The sequence below is a fragment of the Grampus griseus genome (genome assembly GCF_964374135.1).
Source record: "Grampus griseus genome assembly, chromosome: 14".
Classification (NCBI taxonomy): domain Eukaryota; kingdom Metazoa; phylum Chordata; class Mammalia; order Artiodactyla; family Delphinidae; genus Grampus; species Grampus griseus.
Window position 1 is genome coordinate 16,742,926 of NC_139008.1, and position 25,299 is coordinate 16,768,224.

Genomic DNA, 25,299 nt, shown 5'->3' on the forward strand with positions numbered 1-25,299 from the left:
ATTTAAAATATTTTGTAATTTCTCTCGGGTTCCTCTTTGTTTTTTAATTTCCAAATATTTGGGGATTTTCCATATGTCTTCTCATTATTGTTTTCTAGTTGATTATGATCTGCAAACACATTTTGGGTGATTTCAGTTCTTTTCAATTTGTTAAGGTTTGTTTTATGATCTAGTCTTCTTGGTGATTGTTCATTGTGCACTTGAAAAGAGTGTGCATTCTGCTGTTGTTGTGTGGAGTGTTCTAGATATGTCAGTTAGGTCAGGTTGGTTGATGGTGTTCTATATGTTGTCTTTATCCGGTTTGTTCTATCAGTTACTGAGAGAGAGGTGAATTCTCCCAGGTATAATTGTGGATTTGTCTACATCTCCTTTCAGTTCTATCAGTTTTTGCTTCATTTATTTTGAGCCTCTGTTGTTTCCCACAAGTTTAGTTTTCCTTTTCAATGTATCTATTGAGTGTTTGACTATATCTCTTTATGTGAGTTTTTTAAGTGGTTGCTCTGTATATTAAAATACATATACGGGCTTCCCTGGTGGCACAGTGGTTGAGAGTCCGCCTGCCGATGCAGGGGACACGGGTTCATGCTCTGGTCCGGGAAGATCCCACATGCCGTGGAGTGGCTGGGCCCGTGAGCCATGGCTGCTGAGCCTGCGTGTCTGGAGCCTGTGCTCCGCAACGGGAGAGGCCACAACAGTGAAAGGCCTGCGTACCGCAAAAAAAAAAAAAAAAAAAAAAAAAATACATATGTGTATATATATATATATTTAATTTTTCACGTTAACATACTACCACTTCAAGTGTGATATAGGAACCTCATCACCATATAGATCTTTTTGCCCTCCCTTCTTTGTATTGAGGTTGCCATATATTTTACATCTGTGTACATTGAAAACCCCATCAGACAGTGTTCTGTTTTTGCTTTCATCCAACATTCATATTTTAAAGATCTTAAGAGAAACAATAAGCAATCTGTTGTATTTACCAAGAGATTTGTCAGTTCTCTTGCTTTCCCTTCATTCTTGAATTCCAGGTTTCTTTTCCATTATCCTTTATCTTCTATTTTAATCAGCTCGGGGTGCCATAACAAAATACCGCTGACTGGGTGGCTTAAACAACAGAAATTAATTTTCTCATACTTCTGGAGACTGGAAGTCATGGATCAGGGTGCTGGCAGATTTGGTTTCTGGTGAGGGCTCTCCGTGGTTTGCAGACGCTGCCTTCCCTCTGTGACCTCACATGGCCTCTCTTCTGTGCATGAACAGGGAGTGGGGGAGAGTGAGCACACTCGCTCCTACTTCCTCATGTCTCCTCCTCTTCATATAAGTGGATTAAGGCCCGCCCCACCCTTATGGTCTCACTTAACTTTTATTAACTTTTATAGGCCTTGTCTCCAGTACAGTCACACTGAGAGTTAGGGCTTCAGCATGTGAATTTATTTATTTATTTATTTAAATAAATTGGGTCTTCGTTGGGTCTTCGCAGCATTGGGTCTTCGTTGCTGCACACAGGCTTTCTCTAGTTGCGGCGAGTGGGGGCTACTCTTCGTTGCAGTGTGCGGGCTTCTCCTTGCGGTGGCCTCTCTTGTTGTGGAGCATGGGCTCTAGGTGCGCAAGCTTCAGTAGTTGCAGCACACAGGCTCAGTAGTTGTGGCACACGGACTTTTAGTTGCTCCAGGGCATGTGGGATCTTTCTGGACCAGCAACTGAACCCATGTCCTCTGCATTGGCAGGCGGATTCTTAACTGCTGCGCCACCAGGGAAGTCCCTCAACATAGGAATTTTGAGTGGACACAGTTCAGTCCAAAACACCTTCCAGCTGATAGAACCTCATGGAGGATGGTTATAATAGCTGCTTTAAAAATCTTCGATAATTCAACATCTGTGTCATCTGTGATAATCTTGATTTTCTTTCCCTTGACAAATGTTCAGTGTCTCCTTTGTTTTGGTATGTCAGTTCATATTTTGTTGTTTGTTTTTTTTAGGCCGCACCATGCGGCATGCAGGATCTTAGTTCCCCGACCAGGGATTGAATCCGTGCCCCCTGCACTGGGAGCTTGGAGTCTTAACCACTGGACTGCCAGGGAAGTCCCTGTCAGTTAATATTTGGATCCCTTTACCTGTTGTTCTACCAGCCTTAGGCATGGCTTCCATCTCCACAGTCACCTTATAGTCAAAGATGGATGCTGAATCTAGACATCACACCTGTGATTCAGGCAGCAGGAATAAGAGGGAGAGGTTAGACAAAAGAAGCTTTCCCAGAGGTCCCACCAGATGACTTCTTTCCATGTCCTTGACCACTGAGACAACACAGATGATAACTGTGGGAAGCAGCTCCACCACTAGGGCTAGCGGTACAAAGGAAAGAGGTGTTGGTGTCATTAAAATGTCAAATATCAGAGGGACGGCCCCCATGCTGCTAGAGCTCAGATCTCTGAGGAGAGGGTATCACCCAACTGCCACAGGAGCTCAGAGGAGAGGCCCCAGGGAGCTGGGACTTAATCCTTTGAGGAGAAGATGTAACCTGGCTGCTGCTAGCACCTCTGAGAGTTCGTGATGGGGCTGGTTTGGGGAATGTGGAAGCTGGAACCAATTATTACTGCCAGGTGACCATTGTTGGGGTGACACTGGCCAGGTCAGCAAGCCCACAGGAAGAATGGGGTCCCTTTGCCCCTCCTTCTGCCTTCCAGTTTTCCTCCAGTGCCCCTGTTGACAGAGCCTAACAGGCAGAGGAGAAATGTGCGTTGTGTAGTCTGAGTCCCAGCATCACAAAACGTGGAGAGTGGACTGGCACTGAGAGCTGAATAACCAGCGTGGCTGGTTTGCCTTGTGAGTAAGACGAGGTCTGAACTTCTTGTAGAAACATTTCAGGACAGGCAAGCATTCAGGCTACTTGATTTGTTCTTGAAAATTAGTGGTTTGTTGGCCCTTGTGGTAGCAACTGTCACATAGAACTATGGTGTCTTCTGAGTTAGGTTCTTATCACATGTGGGAAATATCCAAGCCTAGGGCTCCACATGTTTCTTTGAGAAATTATTCTTAGACATAGATCAAAGGGTCATTGTTCCCTTAGGCTTTTTCCATCTCTCCTTTTAGGTTTTAAGTGTTCTTACAAATTGACTAGAATTGAGGTTTTCTGGAGTGGGTGGAGCAGGCTCCAAGCCTGTTGGTGGTTTATGTGTAGAGAGAAGAACATGACATGTTGAGTTAGGGAGCTCTGGGTTCAAACCAGCTAGCTTTGTGACCTTGGGCAGTTTATTTAGCTTCTGTTAATTGTAGTTTCCTCATCAGAAAAGTACCGATAATACCACCTACCTGTCACAGTTGTTAAAAGGACTGAATCATTGAATTAATAGATATTTATATATAGTACTTACAATTCTCAGGGCAACCACTGAGAAAAAAACTTTAAAAATATTTGGTAAAAGAAATGGCAAGGGAATTAAAATAGCACACTAGAAAATATCTATTTAACACAAAAGGAGGCAGTACTGGAGGAATTGAGGAAGAAAAGATATAGAGAAAACAAATGGCAGAATGGCAGAAGTAAGTCCTTCTTTACTGGTAATTACATTAAATGTAAAGGATTAACTTCTCCAGTTAAAAAGCAAAGATTGGCAAAATGGATTAAAAAACATGATCCAACTACATGTTGTTCAAGACACTCACTTGAATTTTAGACACAAATAGGTTTAAAGTAAAAAGATAGAAAAAGATATTCCATGCAAACAATAACCAAAAGAGAGCAAGGGTAGCTATACTAATATCAGACAAAACAGACTTTAAGACAAAAATTGCTACCTGAGGCAGAGAAGGACATTATATAATGATAAAAGGTTCAATCCATCAAGAAGGTTCAATCCAGTATGTTCTGTGCCTGGAACATAGTTAAATAAATAAACAAACACCCCTGCTACTGTTCCACTCTCACATAGCACTTGCAAAACCATAAACTAAGTTTAGTTTAGATGCTTCTTGTGTATGGTGATCCAACACAGACACCATTCCCTTCACAGTACAGGAGGCTTTTTTGAAATCCTAGGCTAAAAGCCTCCTTTCATCTGATGTTGAATTTCTCCCTGCCACATAGGTACGAAGACGCCCTAGTCCTCTTGCTCACGGAGGTGTTGAATCGAATCCAGTTCAGATACAACCAGGCCCAGCTGGAGGAGTTGGATGACGAGACACTGGATGACGATGTAAGCAGCACATCCTAATTGACCTTATTCATTGTCATGCTGTGGTATGAATCGAAATGGAGCCTTGGAACCCGTGGCCTTTTGCTCTGGAGATTATTTTTAAGCCAGAGTGGTCTTATGATTTGAGTTATGCATTTGAAATTTGTATCCGACTGGTCTCTTTGGGTTCATTAACTGTAAAAAAAAAAGTTTTACAGGCATTTACCTCTATGGACTAGAGAGGTAAGTAGAGAAAACCATATGTACAGTGAAAAGTGGTTTAGTAAGAACTCTGCATCTACCTCCTGTTTCCCCTGCCTTGCACCCACACTCTGGGCAACAAATAAAAGCTAGCTGGATGCTGGTGGAAATAGTTAAAGAGATACTTAAATGATAAGGCTAGAATGAAAGGATGTCTCTTTTGACTATATATATTTTGTAAACTGATATCTCTTAAAATCAATCTTGAATTTAATAATGCTGGTGTGCCCAGTGTTTGTAAGGAAAATGTCTTTAAGGACACAACTCCAGTGTTCCTTTTTCTTAAGCACCATGCATTTAAAAAATTTCAGGTCACTGGTATGACTCTCAAAATAACAGCCACTGTGGTGTGGTCAAGACCTTGAGGGAAGCCATATTTGGGTTCAAAATAGCCTTGTACTTGGAATCAGATGGCCTGGATTTGAATCTCTGCAACCCTGGGTAGGATGGGGGTAGAGGTCTGGTCGCTGAATTTCTCTAAGCTTTAATTTCCTCATCTCCCAAAAGTGGAAGGATATATCTGAACTGACCTGTGTTGACAGTTACATGTGAGGGTAGCACATGTGGATGTACTGACCACGTGCCTGGTGGATAGTAGAGGCTTGGTGAATTTTAGCTTCACTTCCCGTTACCTGTTTGATATAGGCCAGTGCATCTCATATTTTAGCCTGGATAAGAATCACTGGGATGGCTTGTTAAATAGACTTTGATTCAGGAGGTCTGGGGTGGGGGCACAGAGTTTGCATTTCTGACAAACCACCAGGAGATGCTGATGCTGCCTGTCTGAGGACCATACTTTGCCTGGCACTGGTGTGGTTGGTTATACTTATATGTGCTTAGTAACGGGCTGTCTCAAAAGATAATGAACCAATTCCTATAGCTGGGATGACGTAAAGGGGACTTGAGCATTTCACAGGTGGCTTTTTAAAAATATCTTATTCCTATGACAATAGGGAGAAAAGTAGGTCATTCTATGTGGATCATTTGCTTTTTGAGGAAATAGCTTCTTGTGAAATTAATTCATTGGATTAAAAAATAAAAAAATTTTTTTAGCTTAGTCTTTTTAAAATACCAAATAACCTGGTTCCATCATTTGCTATTTCTTCACATATTTATGTCTGAGAGTGGACTTGAGGTTGAGGACAGGTTGGCAGGGAAGATGACGAGACTCTGCCTGTCTGGGAGAGCTGATCCTTCTGTGTTTGCCCCGCAGCAGCAGACAGAGTGGCAGCGGTACTTACGCCAGAGCTTGGAGGTAGTGGCCAAAGTGATGGAGCTCCTTCCCACACACGCCTTCTCAACACTGGTAACTCACCACTTGGAGGGGAACGAAGAGCCTAATTATTTCCCTGCATATAGCACGAGTAGTAAGGCTTTTTTGCTCACCAGTATTATAAAGTGTATATATTTTAAACAATAATAATTACCATAACTGACCCTCAAATTTAAAAATGTTAACATTTCGCCCAGATATTTTAAAATCAACATTTGGAAGCTCTGTTTTTCTTTCCTAAACTCTTGGGTGTAATATGAATTTTACTGATGCTTTCATCAGTAGCTCAGAAGTGGCTAAGCCAAGTGGAAGATATATTTATAAAAATTACATCGTTGAAAAGTTAGCCTTTGTAAAGCTCACTCTTGACAAATTATTTGCTGGGTACTCTCTGCCTGTGTGTATGTGCTAGAATCCTTAGTCATAAGGACTGATTTCATTTACTAAGTGGTGTTTGTTATTTGAGGAGATTTCATTAAGTCCATCTCTCCTCTAGAGGCAAGATAATTTATTAGGGTCAGCTTTGCATTGCACAGCCATTTTATTTTGCCGTCTGCCTTTCTTTGGGACCTGTCGTATTAACGTCTTAATTTTCTTAATGGTGAGTTAGCAGCTTTAGAAAGAAAAGGTAGAGCTCTGGTTATGAAAGTCCTGTCTGCTAAATGAGTAAGGCAAACTGACTCCAAATAATTTGGCTGTCTTTTCACTCTGCCATGCACTTTAATAAGGCATATGTGCTATTTCTTTCAAAGGCAGGGTTTTCCTTGGACTTGAACGGAGGTGGGCCCTGTCTCAGAGCTCCAGAAGGTGTAGATCATTTGGGAGCTTGATGTCCTCTTTTAAGAACATAATAATCATAATAATCATACCCAGCATCCAGTGCTTTGTTTAGAAAAAGTATCAAACTGGGGCCTCCCTGGTGGCACAGTGGTTGGGAGTCCGCCTGCTGATGCAGGGGACGCGGGTTCGTGCCCCGGTCCGGGAAGATCCCACATGCCGTGGAGCGGCTGGGCCCATGGGCCATGGCCGCTGGGCCTGCGTGTCCGGAGCCTGTGCTCCATGGCGGGAGAGGCCACAACAGTGAGGGGCCCGCATACCGCAAAAAATAAAATAATAAAAAATAGAAAAAGTATCAAACTGGTGTGTTATTTTCTTTCTTATTCCAAATATTAACTGGTGGTTTCAATTGTAGAAATTGCCGGGGGTGGGAGGTGCTGAAGGGTGCCACCTCTTCTTGGCTGCATATAAAGCTTCCCAGAGAAAAGGTTTTTATCCTGTTCCTCCCCACCATAGGTACTTCTTTCATTGTTGAAATGCTGTTACAATTTGCATTTATGCTGTGTTTTTTTTGTTTTTTCGTTTTTAAATCTTTGTTTCTTTGTTTTCAGTTTCCAGTTCTTCAGGACAATTTAGAAGTTTATCTGGGGTTACAGCAGTTTATAGTTACTTCAGCATCAGGTAAACTGGCTTTTATTTTCTAATTTAATGTTCAGAAAAAATTGGACTGATATTTAATTACTGCCTTCTGTGTTGTCAGAACATGCTTTCTCCACTGCCCCCTCCCTACTGCTCCCTCTCTCTCCATTTCTAAACAGGGAAAATTAAAAAAAAAAAACACACACACAAAATCATGATTAAAAAGGAGCTTTGGGGGAGGTAAGAGCTGAGGCTGTGACCGCATATTCCAAAGAGGCATCTCAGTGAGAGAAAGGAAGCTGGTTTGGAGCAAAGAGGTAGGACTTTTGAAAAACCCTAGTGATTAGAATATTTCTCTGTGTCCTTTAAGCCAGCTAGTACACTAGAAAAAAATGGTCTTGGACTTTCCTGCGACGGGTTCATTCTTCTCTGGCTTTTAGAATCAGGAGGACATGGGAGCAACTCTGCAGCAGGTGGACTGGTAGAGCTCACCCTAGGGGATGGTTAGTTCTCCTGTGTCAGTAGCCCTGACTGTAGCCAGTTGGAAAGATTTTGGCCTGCTGTTGGCAGGTTTCACCAGCTTGGGGTTTAGGGTTAGCATTTTTTGGTTATTTTGTTAATAATAATGATAAAATAATACCTTCTATTTGTAGAACACACATTGCATGCCAGACACCATGTTATTTGCTTATGTTATTTAATTCTCTCAACTGGCCTGTGAGGTGTAAGTACTAATAATAGTTCTCCTGTTTTACAGAAGAGGAAATTAATGTTCAGAGATGTTAGTTTACCCAAGGTCACGTGGCTTGTTGGTGCTAGTACCAAGATGGTATAATAGGGAATGATAAAAAGTTGAATTAACCAAAATCTGACATTCATTCTGCCAGCTGAGAAAACACACACACACACACACACACACACACACACACACACACACACACACACACACACACACACACACACACACACACACACACACACACACACACACGTATGTCATTTCACACTGCTCTTCCTCCCAGTTTTCCTTACAGGAGTTATGCCTGGCCCTGGCCGGGCTCCGCTCTCTTGTGTAACTCTCGTTTCAGCCTGGCACAGAGCTGTCCACGGTGTAGCCCACTGCCTGGATGAGCTCGTTATTTGTGGCAGAGCCTCCCCAAGAGGCTCCTTCTGAGGCTGCCCTTCTTGGTGGCCTGTGACGGCTTGTTTCCATGACTATATTAGCTTCTAAATAATCCACTGGGCCCCAGGAGGTTGATGGGACTTGGCATGCCCCAGCTTTAGGCCCTGATTGTGTAGATAGGGTAAGAACAGCTTATGCAGAACTTTAAAAAGACCACTTTTCAAAGCAAATGCGCCTGTAAAATGCTGTCAGCATTTATGGACATTTGACTGTGTACAAATGCTGCAGATGTTTCCAGAAACCATTCTTGGGAAAAATCGTACTATGGTGATCTCTCCCTCAGGACCACTATTCAAACTAGAATATACTCAGGACCCTAAAGACATTCTTGATCTTAAAAAAAAAAAAAGTCGAGCTTGTATTCCTTTCCCCCAAAATTGACCTTAAGTCAGTGTTAGTAGCTGACTTTTTTTTACATTACATTGAGTCGGTCTTCAGGTGAAAATCTACAGTGATTCTTAAGTCCTTTTTCTGTGACATAATTGATAACTTAGAGCTTCTTATCTGAGAAGGATAATCTGAATGATTTTTCCCTAAATGAAATATACTATGCCTGCTCTCATTGCCGCCCATTTACTGGCAATTTCACAGTGCCCTTGGCTCTTCCAGGTCATTTCTAAACCTCATCCCTAGCACTGATCCTTGGTGCATATACCCCAGTGGCAGAACCTCTCAGGCCAGAGAAATCCTTATTTCCTGTTTTAAAATGAGCTCTCTTATCCATGACAAAGCAAAAGCCAAGTTTCCAATGCAAAGGCTATTAAAAAATGGAAACTCTGAGTACGTTTTGTTCCTTGGTTCCCATGGTCATTTACCCCTCATATAACCTCCATGCTATATTAGTCAGGCTTACTGCCTCTTACCAGAAACTACGTCTCTTTCCCCTGATGGGTTATGGCCCGTTCCTTTCATTTGCATTGACCTTCTCCTGGCCTGAATTCCAGAGCCTGTGAGATGGGAGTCTTACTCTTTACTCTGCTTCTGCTGATCCTCCTGCTTCCACTTCCTCAGTAAAGTCCAAGGCAAAACACGCTGTCCCTGTGGTAGGTACATCAGTCACTGTGCCTCCTCCCTTACCCCTGGGAATCATCCTTTGCCCTCGCTGTTTGTCCCTTTTGTGGTCTGAGAAATCCTCAAAGCCCTGTTGTGCCCCTAGTGCTGCATTTGTGTCCTTATGTGGCCCTCAGGTATCCATTTTGTAGGTGATTGGCTTCTGCCACCCCTCACTGAGATCTTCCCTCATTGGGGCAATATTTCTGCTCTAAGCAGCCCTGTTAATTTTTCTGTTTAGCTGTGCAAACTTCCCTGCCTAAGAGATTGCTCCAGCTACAGTATATAGATTTTTGGACTTAAATTCTTCTGCTTAGGTTCGTTTATGACTTGTTTGTTCTCTCAGAGTGGAATACCTTAAATGCTAATTTTTATACCTTTATCTCCCAGCCTCCCCCACCCCCCCCCCCAAAAAAAAAAGAAAAGAAAAGAAAGAAAGACCGAATTATATTTAACATTAAGATGTTTCTTTCCAGGGCAGTGATTTGCCAGTGAGCTGTTCTTTGGATGTGGCTTAGGTACATCTAGACAGCTGCAGGGTGACTTGCTTTCTGTAAGATAGGACTTCAGTGTGGCCGTGATATTTTCTATCTCTGAAAGCTGTACCTAGCAGTGTTCTCCCCTGCAGGCTCCACTTTGCGGATGTTCTATGCTGTTGACTGGAGGAGGGAGGGAGCGAAGCCTTAGCCAAATAGAAGAAAATGTGGGTTGATCTGAACAGCTTTTCACAGCGGGAACTCTAGCCCGCCCCCTCAGGTTGAGGTGTGGCACCCTGCATGATTTTTTGGTGATGGTGGTAGTATGTGGTTTCCAGGCTGGGGGGCAGGGGCTGGAGACTGATTTAGGGTACTTACTGCCTGTATGTTTGTCTGCCTTGCAGATGGAGCAGGGAAGAGCCAACTGCCATTTTGATTAATGTGAACCTTGAATGGCACATATGTTTTAAGTTGAATTATATGGAATTGCAGTTTTGTTAGGTCAGAAACGGTCAAATATCAGCAATCTCATATGGTTCAAACTAATAGTCTAAGACACACATAGCATTTGCGAGCTGTTTTTCATTTTAGGTACTGCTTTTTGTCAGACAAATTAGGGTAGGTTTAGAGGGGAGTGATCAGGATGGCAAGGATTCTCGAGGGAGGGTGACACAGAGAATGGAAGGGGCCCTGGGGTGTATTTCAGCCAAGAGGAGACTGGCAAGAGTGTGACCCCTCTCTCCATATCTCCCCAGGACTGTCATGTGTCAGCAGGCTTAGGCTTGTTTTCCTCCCCGCAAAGGGCGGGACCAGGGGTAATAAGGAGCAATTATAGGGAGACCCCTGTGTTTTTGACCAAGCTGTCCAAAGATGGAAGACTCCCTCAAGAGGCATTGGGCTCTCTAGTATTCAGTTGAGGTGTCCAGGAAGAGGCTGGAGGGGCAAGGCTGGGGGAAGGCCATGCTTCAGATGTATGCGTGGATGCAGGGGCCAAAGGGGAAGAGGGGCAGGCCTGGTCACCATGGCTTTTAAGCTGTCTCATGACCATCTACTAGGGAAACATGATTTAGGGTGGTGTTTTGGTTTGGTTTTTAAAAGAGAAACACAGAATGTTTTCCTTCATGCTTAAAATATTTAAGAACCTAGTTCTTAGGTTGTACCTAAGGGTACCTAGTTCTTGGTATTTAGTACAGTGAATAAGTTGAAACCGACTCGTCAGGGTAGAGCTCGGTGGGAGATGGGGTGAAAGATGAGGACGGGTACGTGCAGGGAGCGTGAGGGGGCACTGATGCGGATTCGAAACCTGTCCACGTTGCTCTCTGAAAGGAGAGCTGGCCTCATCTCTTTTGAAGCCTGTACCACCACCCCATCCAGTTCCAGGGTGTGTTTTTCTTAAGGGTTTATTTCCCACAGAGCCCTAAGCCTTGGTTGTCTGCATACAGGTGGAACAACAGGTTTTTGTTTACTCTGGGCTTCAGTTACATAGCAGTAACCCTGAACATCCTTGACATTCAGAAGGTGTGTAACTGTGGCACTCCTGTTAACTGGGAGAGGAGAGGAGAGAGGCATTTTTCCCTCTCATGTGACCAAGCACGACCAGAACCACTTCTTGGTTCTGTGTATTCTGTGGGCTCCTCTGGCTGGAGGTGTGGGACGCTCACCCTCCTGCTCTGACTAGGGGAGCTGGCCCACCCTCCTTAGACTCCCACCCAGCGGCCTTGGCAGGGCTGCCTGAGGCTGAGAAGCCCACTCCGTGTTTCTGCCCCGAGGCTCTGCTCTCCACGGGGAGTGTTGCAAGCAGACAGGTGATCGGGCAGGTCAGGACCGGCTTTGTCACTGGCTCTCTCCTTGAGTTGCCCCTTCCTTTTGTTCTTCTGCTCCTTGGGGTGTGACCCACTGTAACAACACCCTGGTCACAGAGTCCCCTTTTCCAGGCTCTTGTCCTTCCTTCGGGGCTGTCACAGGCTCTCTTCCAGCCTCAGCACTTGGAAGTCAGTGTAGGAGCTGAGGCATCGAACTTGCTGCTTCACCCCCAGTCTCTTAGGTGTCATCCTTCCTTTTTCTTCTCCACCAGTGTCGCTTATCCATATTCACGTTTACATAGTAAAGTGAATGCTCCCAAGGGCAGTATGAGAAAATTCAGGCCCCCAGGACTCTCTCTCCTGCTCTAGTTAGCTCTCTGTCGTGTGTGTCAAATTCAGTCGTACATCTGTGGTCACTCATTCTGTACCAGGTGCCGTGCTGGCTGCTGGGCAGAGCCCCTCACCACGAAGGAGTTCACAGTCAGTGAGGAGACAGACTTATAAATCAGTAGTTTATCTCCTTACGTGCACGGAGTGCCCTGGGGGGGTGTAGGAGGGGAAGTGAGTTCCCTCTGTTGGGGGAGTGGGGAGGGAAGGCTTTCCAGGACAGGCGATACTTAGGTGAGCCTGCAGGCTATATGAGGGCCGTGAGGTGTGCGTGACCAGAGAGTGACGTGGGGACTCCAGGCAGAGACCCCAGCTTGTGCAGAGGTGCAGAGACGAGGCACCAGGGGGTCATCAGTGGGTCCAGGTGATAGAGTGGGATCGGAGGAGGAGGTGAAGTCACAGAGACCTCAGCTGAAGCTGGGGAGGTTGGGATTTTCCCTTTTGGCCAGAGGGAGCCCCAGAAGGGTTTGGCACCTTGCCTGCTGGGAGCTTTGTGCTTAGATCTGGGTTCTAGGAAGATGCTGTGGAGCGCCATGGAGGGGGGAGGTTCCTGCCTCCAGCAGAGTAAAATCCTGAAGTGGCAGTGGCAGGAGAAGGTTTGAAAAGTATTTAGGGAGTGGATGGATTGCAGGTGCCCTGTGGCAGTGATCTTACTGTTACTGCCCCTCCCTCCTTCCTCCTGGATGCAGGAGGAGGACTTGGTCAGACGGAGAGCGCTTTCTCTGGCTTGGCAGTAATTAATATATTTTGTAGACCTGTGTGGGGAGAGCGGTCCAAAGGGCAAGGATGTGGCTGCATTGAGGACGCTGTTGTCCTTCATCTTTGTTTCCTCCTTGCTCAACTTGAAGAAATGTTGAAGGAAAGTTTCAGGCCTTAGAAAATCACTAGCTCTTTGTTATTCATTATTAATTACAAACACTGAATAATGTTTTATAGTTCATAGGGTTTTTACACATTCTAATTCAGCCCTTACTATAGTGAATTAGATAGTAGCGCTTGCTTCCATTTTAAAGATGAAGAAACTGAGACTTAGAGGGCTCTCTGAGGCACAGAGCTTGCACGTGGCAGGGAACCTGTGTCTTCTGAATCCCAAGTCCTATGCCTTTGGTCCATACGGTGCTACCTGCGAACCTGGGGGGGAGTGCTGAGTGCACCCTGTTCTTTGAACCCTGTCAGCCCATGGAGACTCCATTCTGCACCAGGGCCATTTGCAGAAAGCCCGCAGAGTCGCATAGACTTAGCTTAGGAGTCTAGCTCTGCCCTGGAAATACGACCCATGTTAGGCAAGTTACTAGGCCCCCGTGGGTGTGTTTTCTTGTCTGTGAAATTGGCGGTGTCATTCCTCACAGGGTCCAGAGGAATCCAGTCATGGATCAGATCGGTCCATGTGAGCACGGCCCGGGCTATCTGTTGTCTCTGTTTCTCCCTCTGGCCTTGGGGTGCATGTGGGTCTGGCTGTAGGTGGAGCCTGCCCAGTTTCCCTGCTTGGTACTGGGAAGCAGCCTGTGGGTTGCTATGTTTCAAAAATTGGTTTTGCTGAATGTAGCTTGCCTGGATGAGCAGATATCTGTAGCGGTAATTAAAGCATGTTCTTCCTGTTGAAAAACCATCTGAAGTGTTATGTTCCAGGACACAGGTTGAACATCACAGCAGAGAACGACTGCCGGCGGCTGCACTGTTCCCTGCGAGACCTGAGCTCCCTCCTGCAGGCTGTGGGCCGCCTAGCCGAGTACTTCATCGGGGACGTGTTCGTCGTGCGCTTCAGCGACGCCCTCACGGTGGTGGAGAGGTGGGTGGGCAGTTACAGCATGGAGCTCAGCTTACCTGCTTGTGTGAGGAACAGCTGTTGCCAGGCAGCTCTGCTCTGGCACCAGGTGAATTGAGGCTCTGCCACATACAGGGGAGTGTGGAGCAGTCACTGACCCTCTCTGAACTTCAGGTCCCTCATCTGTAAAATGGAGTGGACGTAGTATCCTGTAGGTTTATTGTGAGAATTACATGAGGTAAGGCACTGAGCACAGGGCCTAGTATGTAGCAAACAGTAAATATAAGCTGTTATTTCATAGACGATCTTATATTTAAAGATAGGAGTAACCTCAGAAGAAACCAGGTGAGGTCATAAAGAGACATGAAGAAAGCCATATTAATAAAAGGACAAACACGTAGGCAGTAGGCACTATCTGAGTAGGCAGCCAGAGGCCAGAGGTGGGACCTTTTCTGGTCCTTTTAGAATGGGACTGGTTTTTCCAGTCCTCTTAGGGTCCTGAGGATTTGAAGCTGGGCAGCCTCCAAGCCTGACCTGAGGGGTGGATCCCAGCCTTCCCACCACCAAGCTCCTTTTACTACTTCTTCCTCGAGGGTCCCCCACAGGGTTTACGGCTGCATTTGTTGAAGACCATTTCCTACTACCTAGTCTGCCCCCTCCCTTCTCATGAACTCATACATTTAAAAAGTCATATGCTTAAAATAAAAGTGACAGGAGGTTTTCAGATCATTTCAAGGTAACCAGTGAGTTGATTCGATCAAAACTGGGTGGGTGTGGGTCCAGCCAAAAGTTGAGAGACACCTGGTGCTTTCATTTACCCAGTAGCTGTATCGTTGGTAACACATGAGGGGTAGCTGGGGCTCAAGCCTAATTACTTGCATGCCAGATTTTTCTTTAACTATTACTCTTAGCTTAAAAGCAGCGATAACTAAGAATTTTAAATAAATCTTGAAAAACCAGATTAATAATAATAAAAGCAGCATACAGTAGTAGGAAATTTTCAAAAGTAATTTTGTACATTTTCTTTCATTCTATACTTTGAGGGACAGGTATTGTCATTTTATCTGAGTAAATTCTGGCCCAGAGAGGGTGAGTGCCTTACCTCAGGTCACACAGTTCATGAGTGGGAGCACAGGTACTTTAACCAGTTTCCTGAGTCCAAATACTGTGCTCTTTCCAAACCACAGAGCTTCTACTTCAAGTTCTTTTTCTTCTTTTTCCTGCACTAGGCCTGTTTCCGCTGATGGTTAGTAGGAATAGAACATGTCCTTCTGTCTGAAATCTATATTTAATTTAAACTTAAGCAATATATTATATCCATCAGTCATTTCAACTTCATAGTGAAATGACTGTTCAGAGATCCTGGATTGCTATTTTGTAGGTCCTTAATATATACATCTTTCTGCACTGCTTAGGTTTTCAGGCTCAGTACGTAAAGATACTTTGCTGTTTTGTCTTCATTTAGAATAAAGTGTGAGAGAAGCCTCCTTGTTATGGCTATGTGATCTTAATAGCCACTGTGATTAGCAGTGTTTTCACTTACAGGTTACATTAAAAAAAACCTAATATTAAGATTGCTAAACATAGAAATATTAAAAGATGTTCATTTTTAGTGTAGAACAACGTTAAAGAATGCCGTTGAATGAAGAAACAGAATGTAAAGTCACATGCGGTATGATTTCATTTATATGAGGTGCTTAGAGTAGTCAGAACCATAGCGACAGAAAATAGAAGGCTGGTTGCCAGGGTGGGGGGGTATGGAGAGTTGTTATTTAATGGGTGCTGAGGTGCAGTTTTACAAGATGAAAGCGTAATGGAGATGGATGGTGGGGGTGCTAGCACGTTGTGAATATATTTAATACCACTGAGCTGTACACTTATTGTATGAATGTGAAAAATGTGGGGCAGCTTAAAGAATTAAATACTGGCTGCGCATTGGCGTCTTACTTATTGATGGGGAATGATTTGATGCCTAGTTATTGCCACCACCACACCCTGCTTCCTAGGACTTCAGATTGAGAACCCTTGGCTCTTTCACCCTTATTTCCTTGACTGACTGGAAATTCGTCTTTCTGACTGCTCCCCAACCCTGAATAACTTGTGGCTCAAGCTTGTGGTTTTGTAACAAAGTCCTGCTTTCTCCCCACCATCAGAGAGGAACATTTTTCAGAGTGTGGTCTACATGCATCAGAGTCCCCTGGCTGCTTTTCAAAGATGCACATTTCCAGACCCCCCTCAATGCTACAGAGTCAGTCTGTGGGGTAGCACCAGCGAACTGCATTTGTAATTAGTTCCCCAGTTGATTCTTACGCTCAGTGAAGTTTGAGACCCTCCTCACTGTTGGATTGGGGGAGAGAAACATGCACCATCTTCCCTGGCGTCCCCCTCAGACCTGCTCCCAGGTTTCCTTACAGAGCAAGCACAGAGAGAACCTAGCCAGGTCTCTAGTTTTTTTGGTTGGTTTGTTTATGTTTACTCAGAAAGGAATGTCTGTCTCTAGTGAAAGATGCAATTCCCATTTCCCACTAGAGCTGGCTGTTAGTTATTGTATTCAGTGTTCGTTTGTACTGATACATAGTGAGCCCTTGGGCAACCAGTGGACTCAGTAACTTGCTTCTCAAAGAATTGTGCTTGAAGTTAAAAATACCTTAATCTATTTTAGAAACTTTTGTGGCCTCCCTCCCCCCCACCCCATTTCAACTCTTCAGAAATTTAAAAAATTGTGTAGGAAATACCCATAGATTCTACAGAGAACATTTTGCTGTATTTTCTTTATCATATACCTATCCGCCTGAAACATTCACTTTTTTTCTAATTTTTGTTATTGTGGTAAAATACACATAGCATAAAAATTTCCATCCTAATCATTTTTATTGTATATATTGTTACATTATGTTCTCTGTGTTGTGTTATATTGTTTTCAATGTAAGTAATGCTTTAGTTGGTATCTTAGTATATAAATCTTTATGCACATCTCAGATTATGTCTTTGGGATAAAATTGAAGACCTGGTCTGGATTCTTTTTGATTGAAAAAAAGTCTGTCCTCGAGACCTTGGTACCTAGTCCATTTTGTCTATTTTAGTCCATAAACTGAATGTTTTTTCTTATATTCTTCTTTGCCGACAGGCTGGTCAAAGTCACTTTGTACGGATCTCAGATAAAATTGTACAACATTGAGACTGCCGTGCCATCAGTATTGAAGCCTGATCTCATTGATGTGTAAGTATAGTTAGATGTTCGTGTATTCTCAGAAAGGCTTTGTTGTCTGGCCCCAAATGACTTTACAGATAAAAAGGGACTATAGTGGCTGCCATGAAAAGATGAAAAACTCCCACCTCCAAACCTAGAAAGAGAAAGATTGTTTGATGATATCTCGGGGCCGGGGTGGTTGGAGTGAATGGAATTCATCAGGCAGATGAGAGCTGGCAGCAGAAGGTATATGGAGTAGGCATTTCAGGAGGAAAGAACAGCACAAGCCAAGCCACAGAAGTGTTCCAGAGTCACACAGTTAGGGATGTGGTGAGCAGTTGGTGTGGCGGGAGGCGGGGCTGGATAGGCATGTTAGGGCTGAGTGTTTCACCTTGAATGCCATGACTCTTACCCTGTAGACCAGTGACTGAAACTGCAGGGTACAGGAGAATTGCTTGGGAAACATATTCCCTCAGAGATTCTGATTGTAGCAGGATGGCATAAGCCTCGGGTATTTACATACTAAACAAGAACCTCAAGTGATTTTGAAAGCGGGGTATCCAGGGACCACTCTTTGAGAAACTTTACAGACGGTGAAAAGCCATTAGGAAAGTGACATATGGGAGGGATAGAGGAATGGGGACTGGAGATGGGGCCATATCCCAGAGATTACACTGCCCAGAAGGCTTGCTCTAGACTAGAGCAGGAGTTGGCAAGCTATGGCCTGTGCCAAATCCAGCCCACTGCCAGCTTATGTAAATAGTTAATATTGGAACACAGCCATGCCCATTCATTTACGTATTATCTATGAGCTGCTTTTGCACTACAGTGGCAGAGTTGAATAGTTCTGAACAAGAGTGGATGACCTATAAAACCTGAAATATTTATACTCTGGTTTTTGCAGAAAAAGTCTTTGACCCCTGTTCTAGAGCATTCTTGAGCTTCAAATTAGATAAATAATAGAGTATTATTTACTGTGGTTGTTTAAAAAAAATTTTTTTTTTAAATATTGCTTTCCTTTTTGAGAATTTAGAGAAAGCTTCTCCCAAGAAAAGTGCTAATTTGCTCATAAACACGCCTTGAACACAATTTCAGGAAGTTTTAGAGCTTCTCCCTTCAGCCTTTAAGGAGCTCTGTAAGTTTGATAGATTGATTGAAATTCTTAGGAACCCGCCCCCTCCCACCCCAAGACGCACTTTGATGTCTTCCTCCTTACTTTTGGTACTTACTTTTTGATCAATGGATTCTAAAGATAAAATACAAAATAACTGCTTTGTCACTATGAATATAAAATTCCCAATATTTTCTTACTTTAAGGTACTTAGTACCTTTTCTTACCTAACTTATTTTGAAAAAGTTCAAATCTATAGAAAAGAGGAAAATAAAATGAACACCCATATACCATACTCTCAAGCTAGATTCATCAATGATAAATATTTTGCCACATTTGCTGTTTTTTTTTTAAAATAAATTTTATTTATTTATTTATTTATTTTTGGCTGCATTGGGTCTTCCTTGCTGCATGCAGGCTTTCTCTAGTTGTGGCGAGCTACTCTTCGTTGCACTGCTGGGCTTCTCATTGTGGTGGCTTCTCTTGTTGTGGAGCACGATCTCTAGATGCATCGGCTCAGTAGCTGTGGCACGTGGGCTCAGTAGTTGTGGCTCGCGGGCTCTAGAGCACAGGCTCAGTAGCTGTGGCGCACAGGCTTAGTTGTTCTGCGGCATGTGGGATCTTCCCGGACCAGGGTTCGAACCCGTGTCCCCTGCATTGGCAGGCGGATTCTTAACCACTGCGCCATCAGGGAAGCCCTGCTGTTTTTTTTTTCTTGTGCTTCTCTCTGTGTACACAAGTGCACACACATACATTTTTTGTGTGTGAACTGTTTGAAAATAAATTGCAGACAACACATCACTTCACATGTATATCCTTCAGCATGTATCTCCTAGGAACATTCTCCTATGTAACCATAATACCATTATCAACACTCAAAAACTTTCATAGATACAGTAATGTCAGTAAGTATGTAAGTATGTCTCCTATTTTTAAGTGTATATGTATATATATTCCCTATGCAAATTTCCCTAATTGTCCCAAGAATGTCCTTTTTACATATATATCTATAGACATACATTTTCTGGATCTGAGTTCTAACTAATGAATCACACATTGTGTGTGTCTCCTGTAGCCTAGACCAGTTCCCCAAATTGTGCATGTTTGGGAGGGGTGGGGTGGAGAGAGAGACTGGCTTTCTGGAGATCCAGATCCTACTGATTTTTGTTTTTTTTTTTTTAAGAAAATCTTAATCTGGATTTGTGTAGTTGTTTTTCTCTGTATTCGATTGAGGTTAAACATTTTAGCAAGAATACTGCATAGGAGATGACATGTCCTTCTTGCATCATATCTAGAGGCACTTGAGGTCAGTTTGCCCTGGGATTGTTGATACTGAGTTTGATTTTTAAATAGTGTCTGCCTATAACCTAGCTACATCCACTGAAAGGTCCTAGAAGCAGTGACACTCCAGTAGCAATGCTACCTCTAGTACTCAGGCTCTTGGTTTCTAAAATACATTCTCCATCAAAAGGAACCAGAGTTCCTTGGAGAAATGCTCCAAGTCTGGGGCAGGTTGACCCTGGAGAATCTTGTTGAGTCAGTAAGGAAGGTTAGGAACATATGAAAAGGACATGGGGGCTAGCATGAAAGGGTTTTTCCTGGTCAGACTTGACATTGTGATCATCAAGAAAGAATGAGGATGATAATGAGTTACAACATATTGAATATAAAGCATCCATATGATTTAAAAGAAAGAAAAAGATCAGGGAGGGAAAGCTGTTTTTTACAGAAGAATACAGCTAATGAACAGAAAAAGAAAGAAAAACCACTAGTTTGCAACCACCAGTGTAAGAATGATTTAGGCAGGGTTCCTCAATGGGTGTTTGTTGGGGAATGGTATATTTATTTAGAGTCTTAAAGTATCACCCCAAGATTACTTACTAATTTTTTCAGAAAAGGGAGAAATAACCTATTTAGGTTTATTAGAAGATCTGGTGTTTTGTAAGCTCTGAGACAACTGCCTCACTTGTAAAAAGATTGATTATTATCTGATGAATTGTGAGCTTTTATGATGTATATTTTGTTGTGTGTGCAAACATAGTCCAAACATAGTCTTTGCTACTTCAAGCCTCTAGCCAAATACCATGTATGGTATGATGGAAGCTTAAACTTGAGAGACTCATATCAATGCTTATTTATAAAGCTATAATTCCTGGTAGTTTTCTACATCCTGATTTGTAGCTATGGATATAAAATTTTTACTAGTTCCCAAGTCAACACATTATCATTTAAGTTCTTTGATTCTGTTTTCATTATTTACCATTCTCTCGGCTGAGCTCACATGTGTCACAGAAAGGTTGAATGAGATCTGGTAGACATTTACTAACTGCCTTCTGTGTTCCAGGCAGTGGTGGCAATATTTAGACGATGGGTTTTTAACTTTTAGGTACTACGTGAGCAAGTAAATGGTTTCCACACTTCCACGCATGTCCTAGAATAGTAAATGTGATGGATGAAATTCTTCCCTCCTGTGGAAAAAAGTTTAGTGATAATGTATTTTGACCATAACCTTTAAAATCACATCTTCTCTCCTTTCGCAGGCACGCTCAGTCCCTGGCTGCTCTGCAGGCTTACTCTCACTGGCTAGCACAGTACTGCAGTGAGGCTCATCGGCAGAATACGCAGCAGTTTGTTACGCTCATTTCCACCACCATGGATGCAGTCACACCCCTGATCAGCACCAAGGTCTTGAAACAGCAAAGGCTGCACCTTTTCTCTAACTCCACGTCTGTCCTTCTGTTCATATACCCGTTTATTATAACATTAAAATACCACAAAGCATTAGACCCAATTCTTACCGCTGTGATAGAACTATGTGTCATTTCATGTTCCTTTTTAGTTGTAGTCCATATAAATTCAAATATAACTATTTTTTCGGTTCTCTAAGTCCCACATGAATACATGCTCATTGTCAAAAAGTAAAATACTGTTCAAATATACAGACTAAAAAATTATGGTACTCTTTAATCCCTACCTTCAAAGCATTTTCCTTTCCAAAGGAAGCACTGTCAACAGTTTGTTGTATATCTTTCCGACTTTTTCCTGTTTTCACATACTGCATACGTAAAAGTTTGTAGATAGTTGGAGAGATATCTTCAGATATCTTCTTTTGCTTAACAGTATGCCTCAGAGACGTGTCAAGCAAGTTCAGTTTTTCAAATTGACCAGTGCTGTTCTGTAGTGGGAGTGTATAATGATTTTTCTGTTGATGGAAATTAGATCCTTGTGTGTACATCCTTGCAGGGTAGATTCCTAGAAGTGTAATTGCTGGGTCGAAGGTTATATCCATGTAAAATTTGATAGATTCTAAGTCGTCCTCCAAGAAGACCACCAATTTATATTTCTAAAGCATATACTTTTTTTCTTTTCTTTCTTTTTTTTGGGGGGGGTGGGGTAGTTTTAATCATACATGGCATCCTGTACCACTATTAACAGAACAATGTATTGTTTTCTGTAAATTTTTGTTGTGTTTGTAATTGTAAATGAGTTATGATACCCTGTGAGGGGTTGTTTCAAAACTTACCTACCCATTGCTGGTATTTTACGTTGCCTCCGCTTGATAAAAAGTCACTCTGTAATGAATAACTCTGAAATGTGTGTACTCATGAATGTAGCTTTGTCCTTTTAGGTAGTTTTCTTAGAATAAGTGGGATTATAGGGTTAAAAATTAGGGATATTTTGTGGTTCTAGGAAGTTATTTAATTTTTTTCCCTAAATTATTCTACATGCCACTGACTCTTTGGTGTGTTGTTTTCACCACAGTCTTACTAGCATTAGGTCCTGTTTTCAAAGAGTCTTCTCTTTTGCTAATTTGAAAGGGATAGAATGGTATGTGAACCAAGGTTTTGATTGGCATGTTGAGGTGAAGGAAGTAGGCGAGCCTGGTGCGATTGATGGAGTGCAGAAAGCGGGGGGGCGCGTGGAGAGATCTTGGCTTGATTGGAGCAAGAAGAGCGAGATGAACAATCCCCAGCTGTTTGAATGATATGCCAGGGAGTTTGCCATGTGATTTAAGAGCTGACGGGAGCCACTGTAGATTCTTGAGCTGAGAAGTGACTGAGCTCAAAGATGCCGGCGACTGAGAATGGGAGGAACTGGGGGGGCGGCGTGGGGGGGGGTGGTCCTGGCTTGAGGGCAGGAGCTATGGATGTGGCAAGGAAGAGGATGCCTTGTTGCTGGGCGTCATTATAGGAAAAGTTCTTTGAGCCAGAGCCTAGGTGGTATACTTTCGCATCCAAGAGCCATATTTAGCTCGTGGCTGCTTCACTAAGTTCTTCTAATAACCAGTCTCACAGGAGATGTCGTGAGCTGACATATCATGTCCTCTTCCCTCTCCAGGTCCAAGACAAATTGCTGCTATCTGCGTGCCATTTACTGGTCTCACTGGCCACCACCGTGCGGCCCGTTTTTCTGATCAGCATCCCCGCAGTACAGAAAGTATTCAACAGAATCACCGATGCCTCTGCCCAGCGGCTGGTTGATAAGGTGAGGCCTCAGGGCTACCCTGGGGTCCCCAGAGCCGTGTGGCTCAGGCTCAGGGAAGCTGAGGAAGAAGAGTCTAGCCTTTCTTTTTGCACTTAGAGCTTACAGGCTGTGCCAGCATCGATGGATTTCTTATACGCGTGGCACCGATGCGGCCTCAGTGCTCTCTGGCATGACCTTCCTAACACAGTCAGTGTGCTGATTCACACATACAGTGTTCCTCCCAAGAGGCATGGAGATGGTGCTGCTTTGAGAGCCGGCAGTTTGGCTGGTGTTGGGAGAGTCCTCTTTGCATTCTTTCTGGTTTAAAACAGTCTGCTTTTGTTGTTAAATGTTTGTTTTCTTAGGGTTGAGACACTCCAGACAAGTATATTCTCCTAAAATCCTCCGGGAGGCTCAGGCTAGAAGTTTAAAAACAACAAAACGGGGGTGGGGTCATAGGGGAGTCAAAGCAGTTAGTTAAAAGCACCTGGGATGTGAGTGTATTGCTTCTGACTTGACGCCAAGGGCACACTGACTGTAAGAGACTCTTACCAGCACTGTTCTGAGTAGCTTCTCGGAGGGTGTCAGAAGCCGGCAGCTGAGGGACAGGTTGGATTCAGTGTCTGTGATTTCTCCCTCTGTAATGCTTCAAGTACTGACTTAGAGGGGAAGTGTCAGCACTAAGAGTGATTGTTGAGGCTGACCCTGAGATGTGCTAGACCCAGATTTGGTGTTTTTGCCTCAGTTTCTCTTTTCTCCGTGGATTATCTGAGTTGGACCAAAGTCCCAGGCCCAGGTTTTAAGAAAGGAGCCTGAGGCCTGAGCTCACTGTGTGCGGTAGGTACTGAAGGTTGTGTCAGGCACAGCCCCTCTGCTGCCCACATTGCTCGTAAACTTCTGATGGACGCCTTGGGGGTCTCTTCCAGGCTCAGGTGTTGGTGTGCCGAGCCCTCTCTAATATCCTGCTGCTTCCATGGCCAAATCTCCCAGAGAATGAGCAGCAGTGGCCTGTGCGCTCCATCAACCATGCCAGCCTCATCTCTGCACTCTCCCGGGATTATCACAACCTGAAGCCCAATGCTGTCGCCCCGCAGAGGAAGATGCCCCTGGATGACAGTAAGTGGCCCCTAGGCAGGGACAGCCTGGGGAGATAGGTAGGGCAGGCATCATTCTTCCTTTGTGGCAGATGGGATTTGCATCTGGGGCTCATGGGTGAATTCATCTGTCCATAGTCACGCAGCTGCTAAGCAGCAGAGTCGGACTTGGGGGTAGAATCCTGCTCACCTGTGGAATTCAGTGAGCACATCAGATGAACCTATTTCCTGAATGCAGGTTGCCCCCGTCTCTTATTTAAAATGTCCAAAATAAGGAAAACATCCATTTAAAGGCATTATTTGATGAAGCCTTCCGTGGGTAAACATCCTACAGTGATTCTTGATCCATTTCAGATACTTGTATAAGCAATCAAAGCAGTTCACTTCTACACACTGGGAAACATGAAACTATCTTTTGAAACCGTTTCTAACCTTTCTCCAAATATATTTAAGAGGCTTTGAAAGAGCTTGGTATCTTCAAGTTTGATTGTTTATATTAAAGGAGGAGGGAAAAAAAGAATCAAGAGAACTCAATAGTTCAAGTAGAAGGCATCAGCTTTCTCTGAAAAATCTTCCTGAAATAACAAATATTAAAGAAATATTTTGAAAATACAGTCTATTTTCACAGAAAGAAAATAATAGAACATTGCTGATGTCAACAAAAATGCTTTGTGAAATGTTAGTCATATGTACTCAACATTCTTTAAAAAAAGCATTACTTTTATAATTAGAAATATTAACATATACTAATTGTACAAAAATACTAGAATGGTATACAGATGGAAAAAGAAACTCTTAAATCTCACCATTTTTAGTATTTTAGAAAGTAACCTTTTTAACCGTCTTATTGTTGTCAACCTTAATAATAATATACCGTAATAGCCAATTATTTTACCAGCAAAAGTGAGTTTATTCAGGAATAGCCAGAGGAATTGCAGTTCTCAGGATATGAGGACTACGGCAGACCACAGGCAAATCCAAAGAACTAGGAAGGGGCACTTGCTTTTATAGGGTAGAAGGGGGAGTTGCTAGGGGCTGTAATAACCAGAGTCCATTGGAGGAACCTGGGAGTCCAAAGTATAAAGACTTCTCACTGGTTAGGCTGCTACAGTCTGTGATTGGCTGGACTGTCTTCAGGTGGGAGAATAATTTTCTTCTTCCTGCGGGATAAGTAGGCAACACCTTCCTATTTGTAGTAACTGACAATAATACGTGGTGGGGCATGATAGCTCCCCCTGCAGACCTGTCCTGACTCCTGGTCTAGCTAAGGTTTAATTCCTCATTGTCTTCCCTTTTCTACTTGTAAAAATATTTTATAGTTATATAGCTGCATAAGAATGGCTGGCTTAGTGAGGGCATCCTGTGTGCCAGGCTCTTGCCTTGGCGATCTTACATCCTCATCAAATCTCTGGCTGTGCCAACATCAACCTTCAAAGTCTGGTATTTGTCTGATCCTCGTTCTAAGTGTTTTACATTGAGTAATTCATCTAATTCTAGTATCAGCTTTATGAGTTAGGTACTGTTAATTATCCTGATTTTATCCATGAGGAAACTAAGGTATGTGAAGATCAAGTAACCTGCCTAGGGGTTCCATACAGCTATTGTGGAATCATGTTTTATAAAGCTTAATGGTCTTTTCTCACTTTATCTTG

The 25,299-nt window shown here is 43.3% G+C and overlaps 1 protein-coding gene across 2 annotated transcripts in view; it reads left to right on the forward strand.

The window, feature by feature from the left end:
* The window catches only part of XPO6 (exportin 6), a 106,111-nt gene that overhangs the window by 68,819 nt on the left and 11,993 nt on the right, over positions 1–25,299 (forward strand). The window contains exons 10-17 of one of the 2 annotated variants that reach the window (XM_082670128.1): positions 4,088–4,196; positions 5,650–5,742; positions 7,098–7,167; positions 13,653–13,812; positions 16,916–17,008; positions 20,630–20,774; positions 22,428–22,574; positions 23,480–23,669. In XM_082670128.1, the coding sequence (XP_082526254.1) occupies positions 4,088–4,196; positions 5,650–5,742; positions 7,098–7,167; positions 13,653–13,812; positions 16,916–17,008; positions 20,630–20,774; positions 22,428–22,574; positions 23,480–23,669 (1,007 nt within the window). The remainder of the gene's footprint in view (positions 1–4,087; positions 4,197–5,649; positions 5,743–7,097; positions 7,168–13,652; positions 13,813–16,915; positions 17,009–20,629; positions 20,775–22,427; positions 22,575–23,479; positions 23,670–25,299) is intronic. The other variant, XM_082670129.1, reaches the window with a different exon arrangement.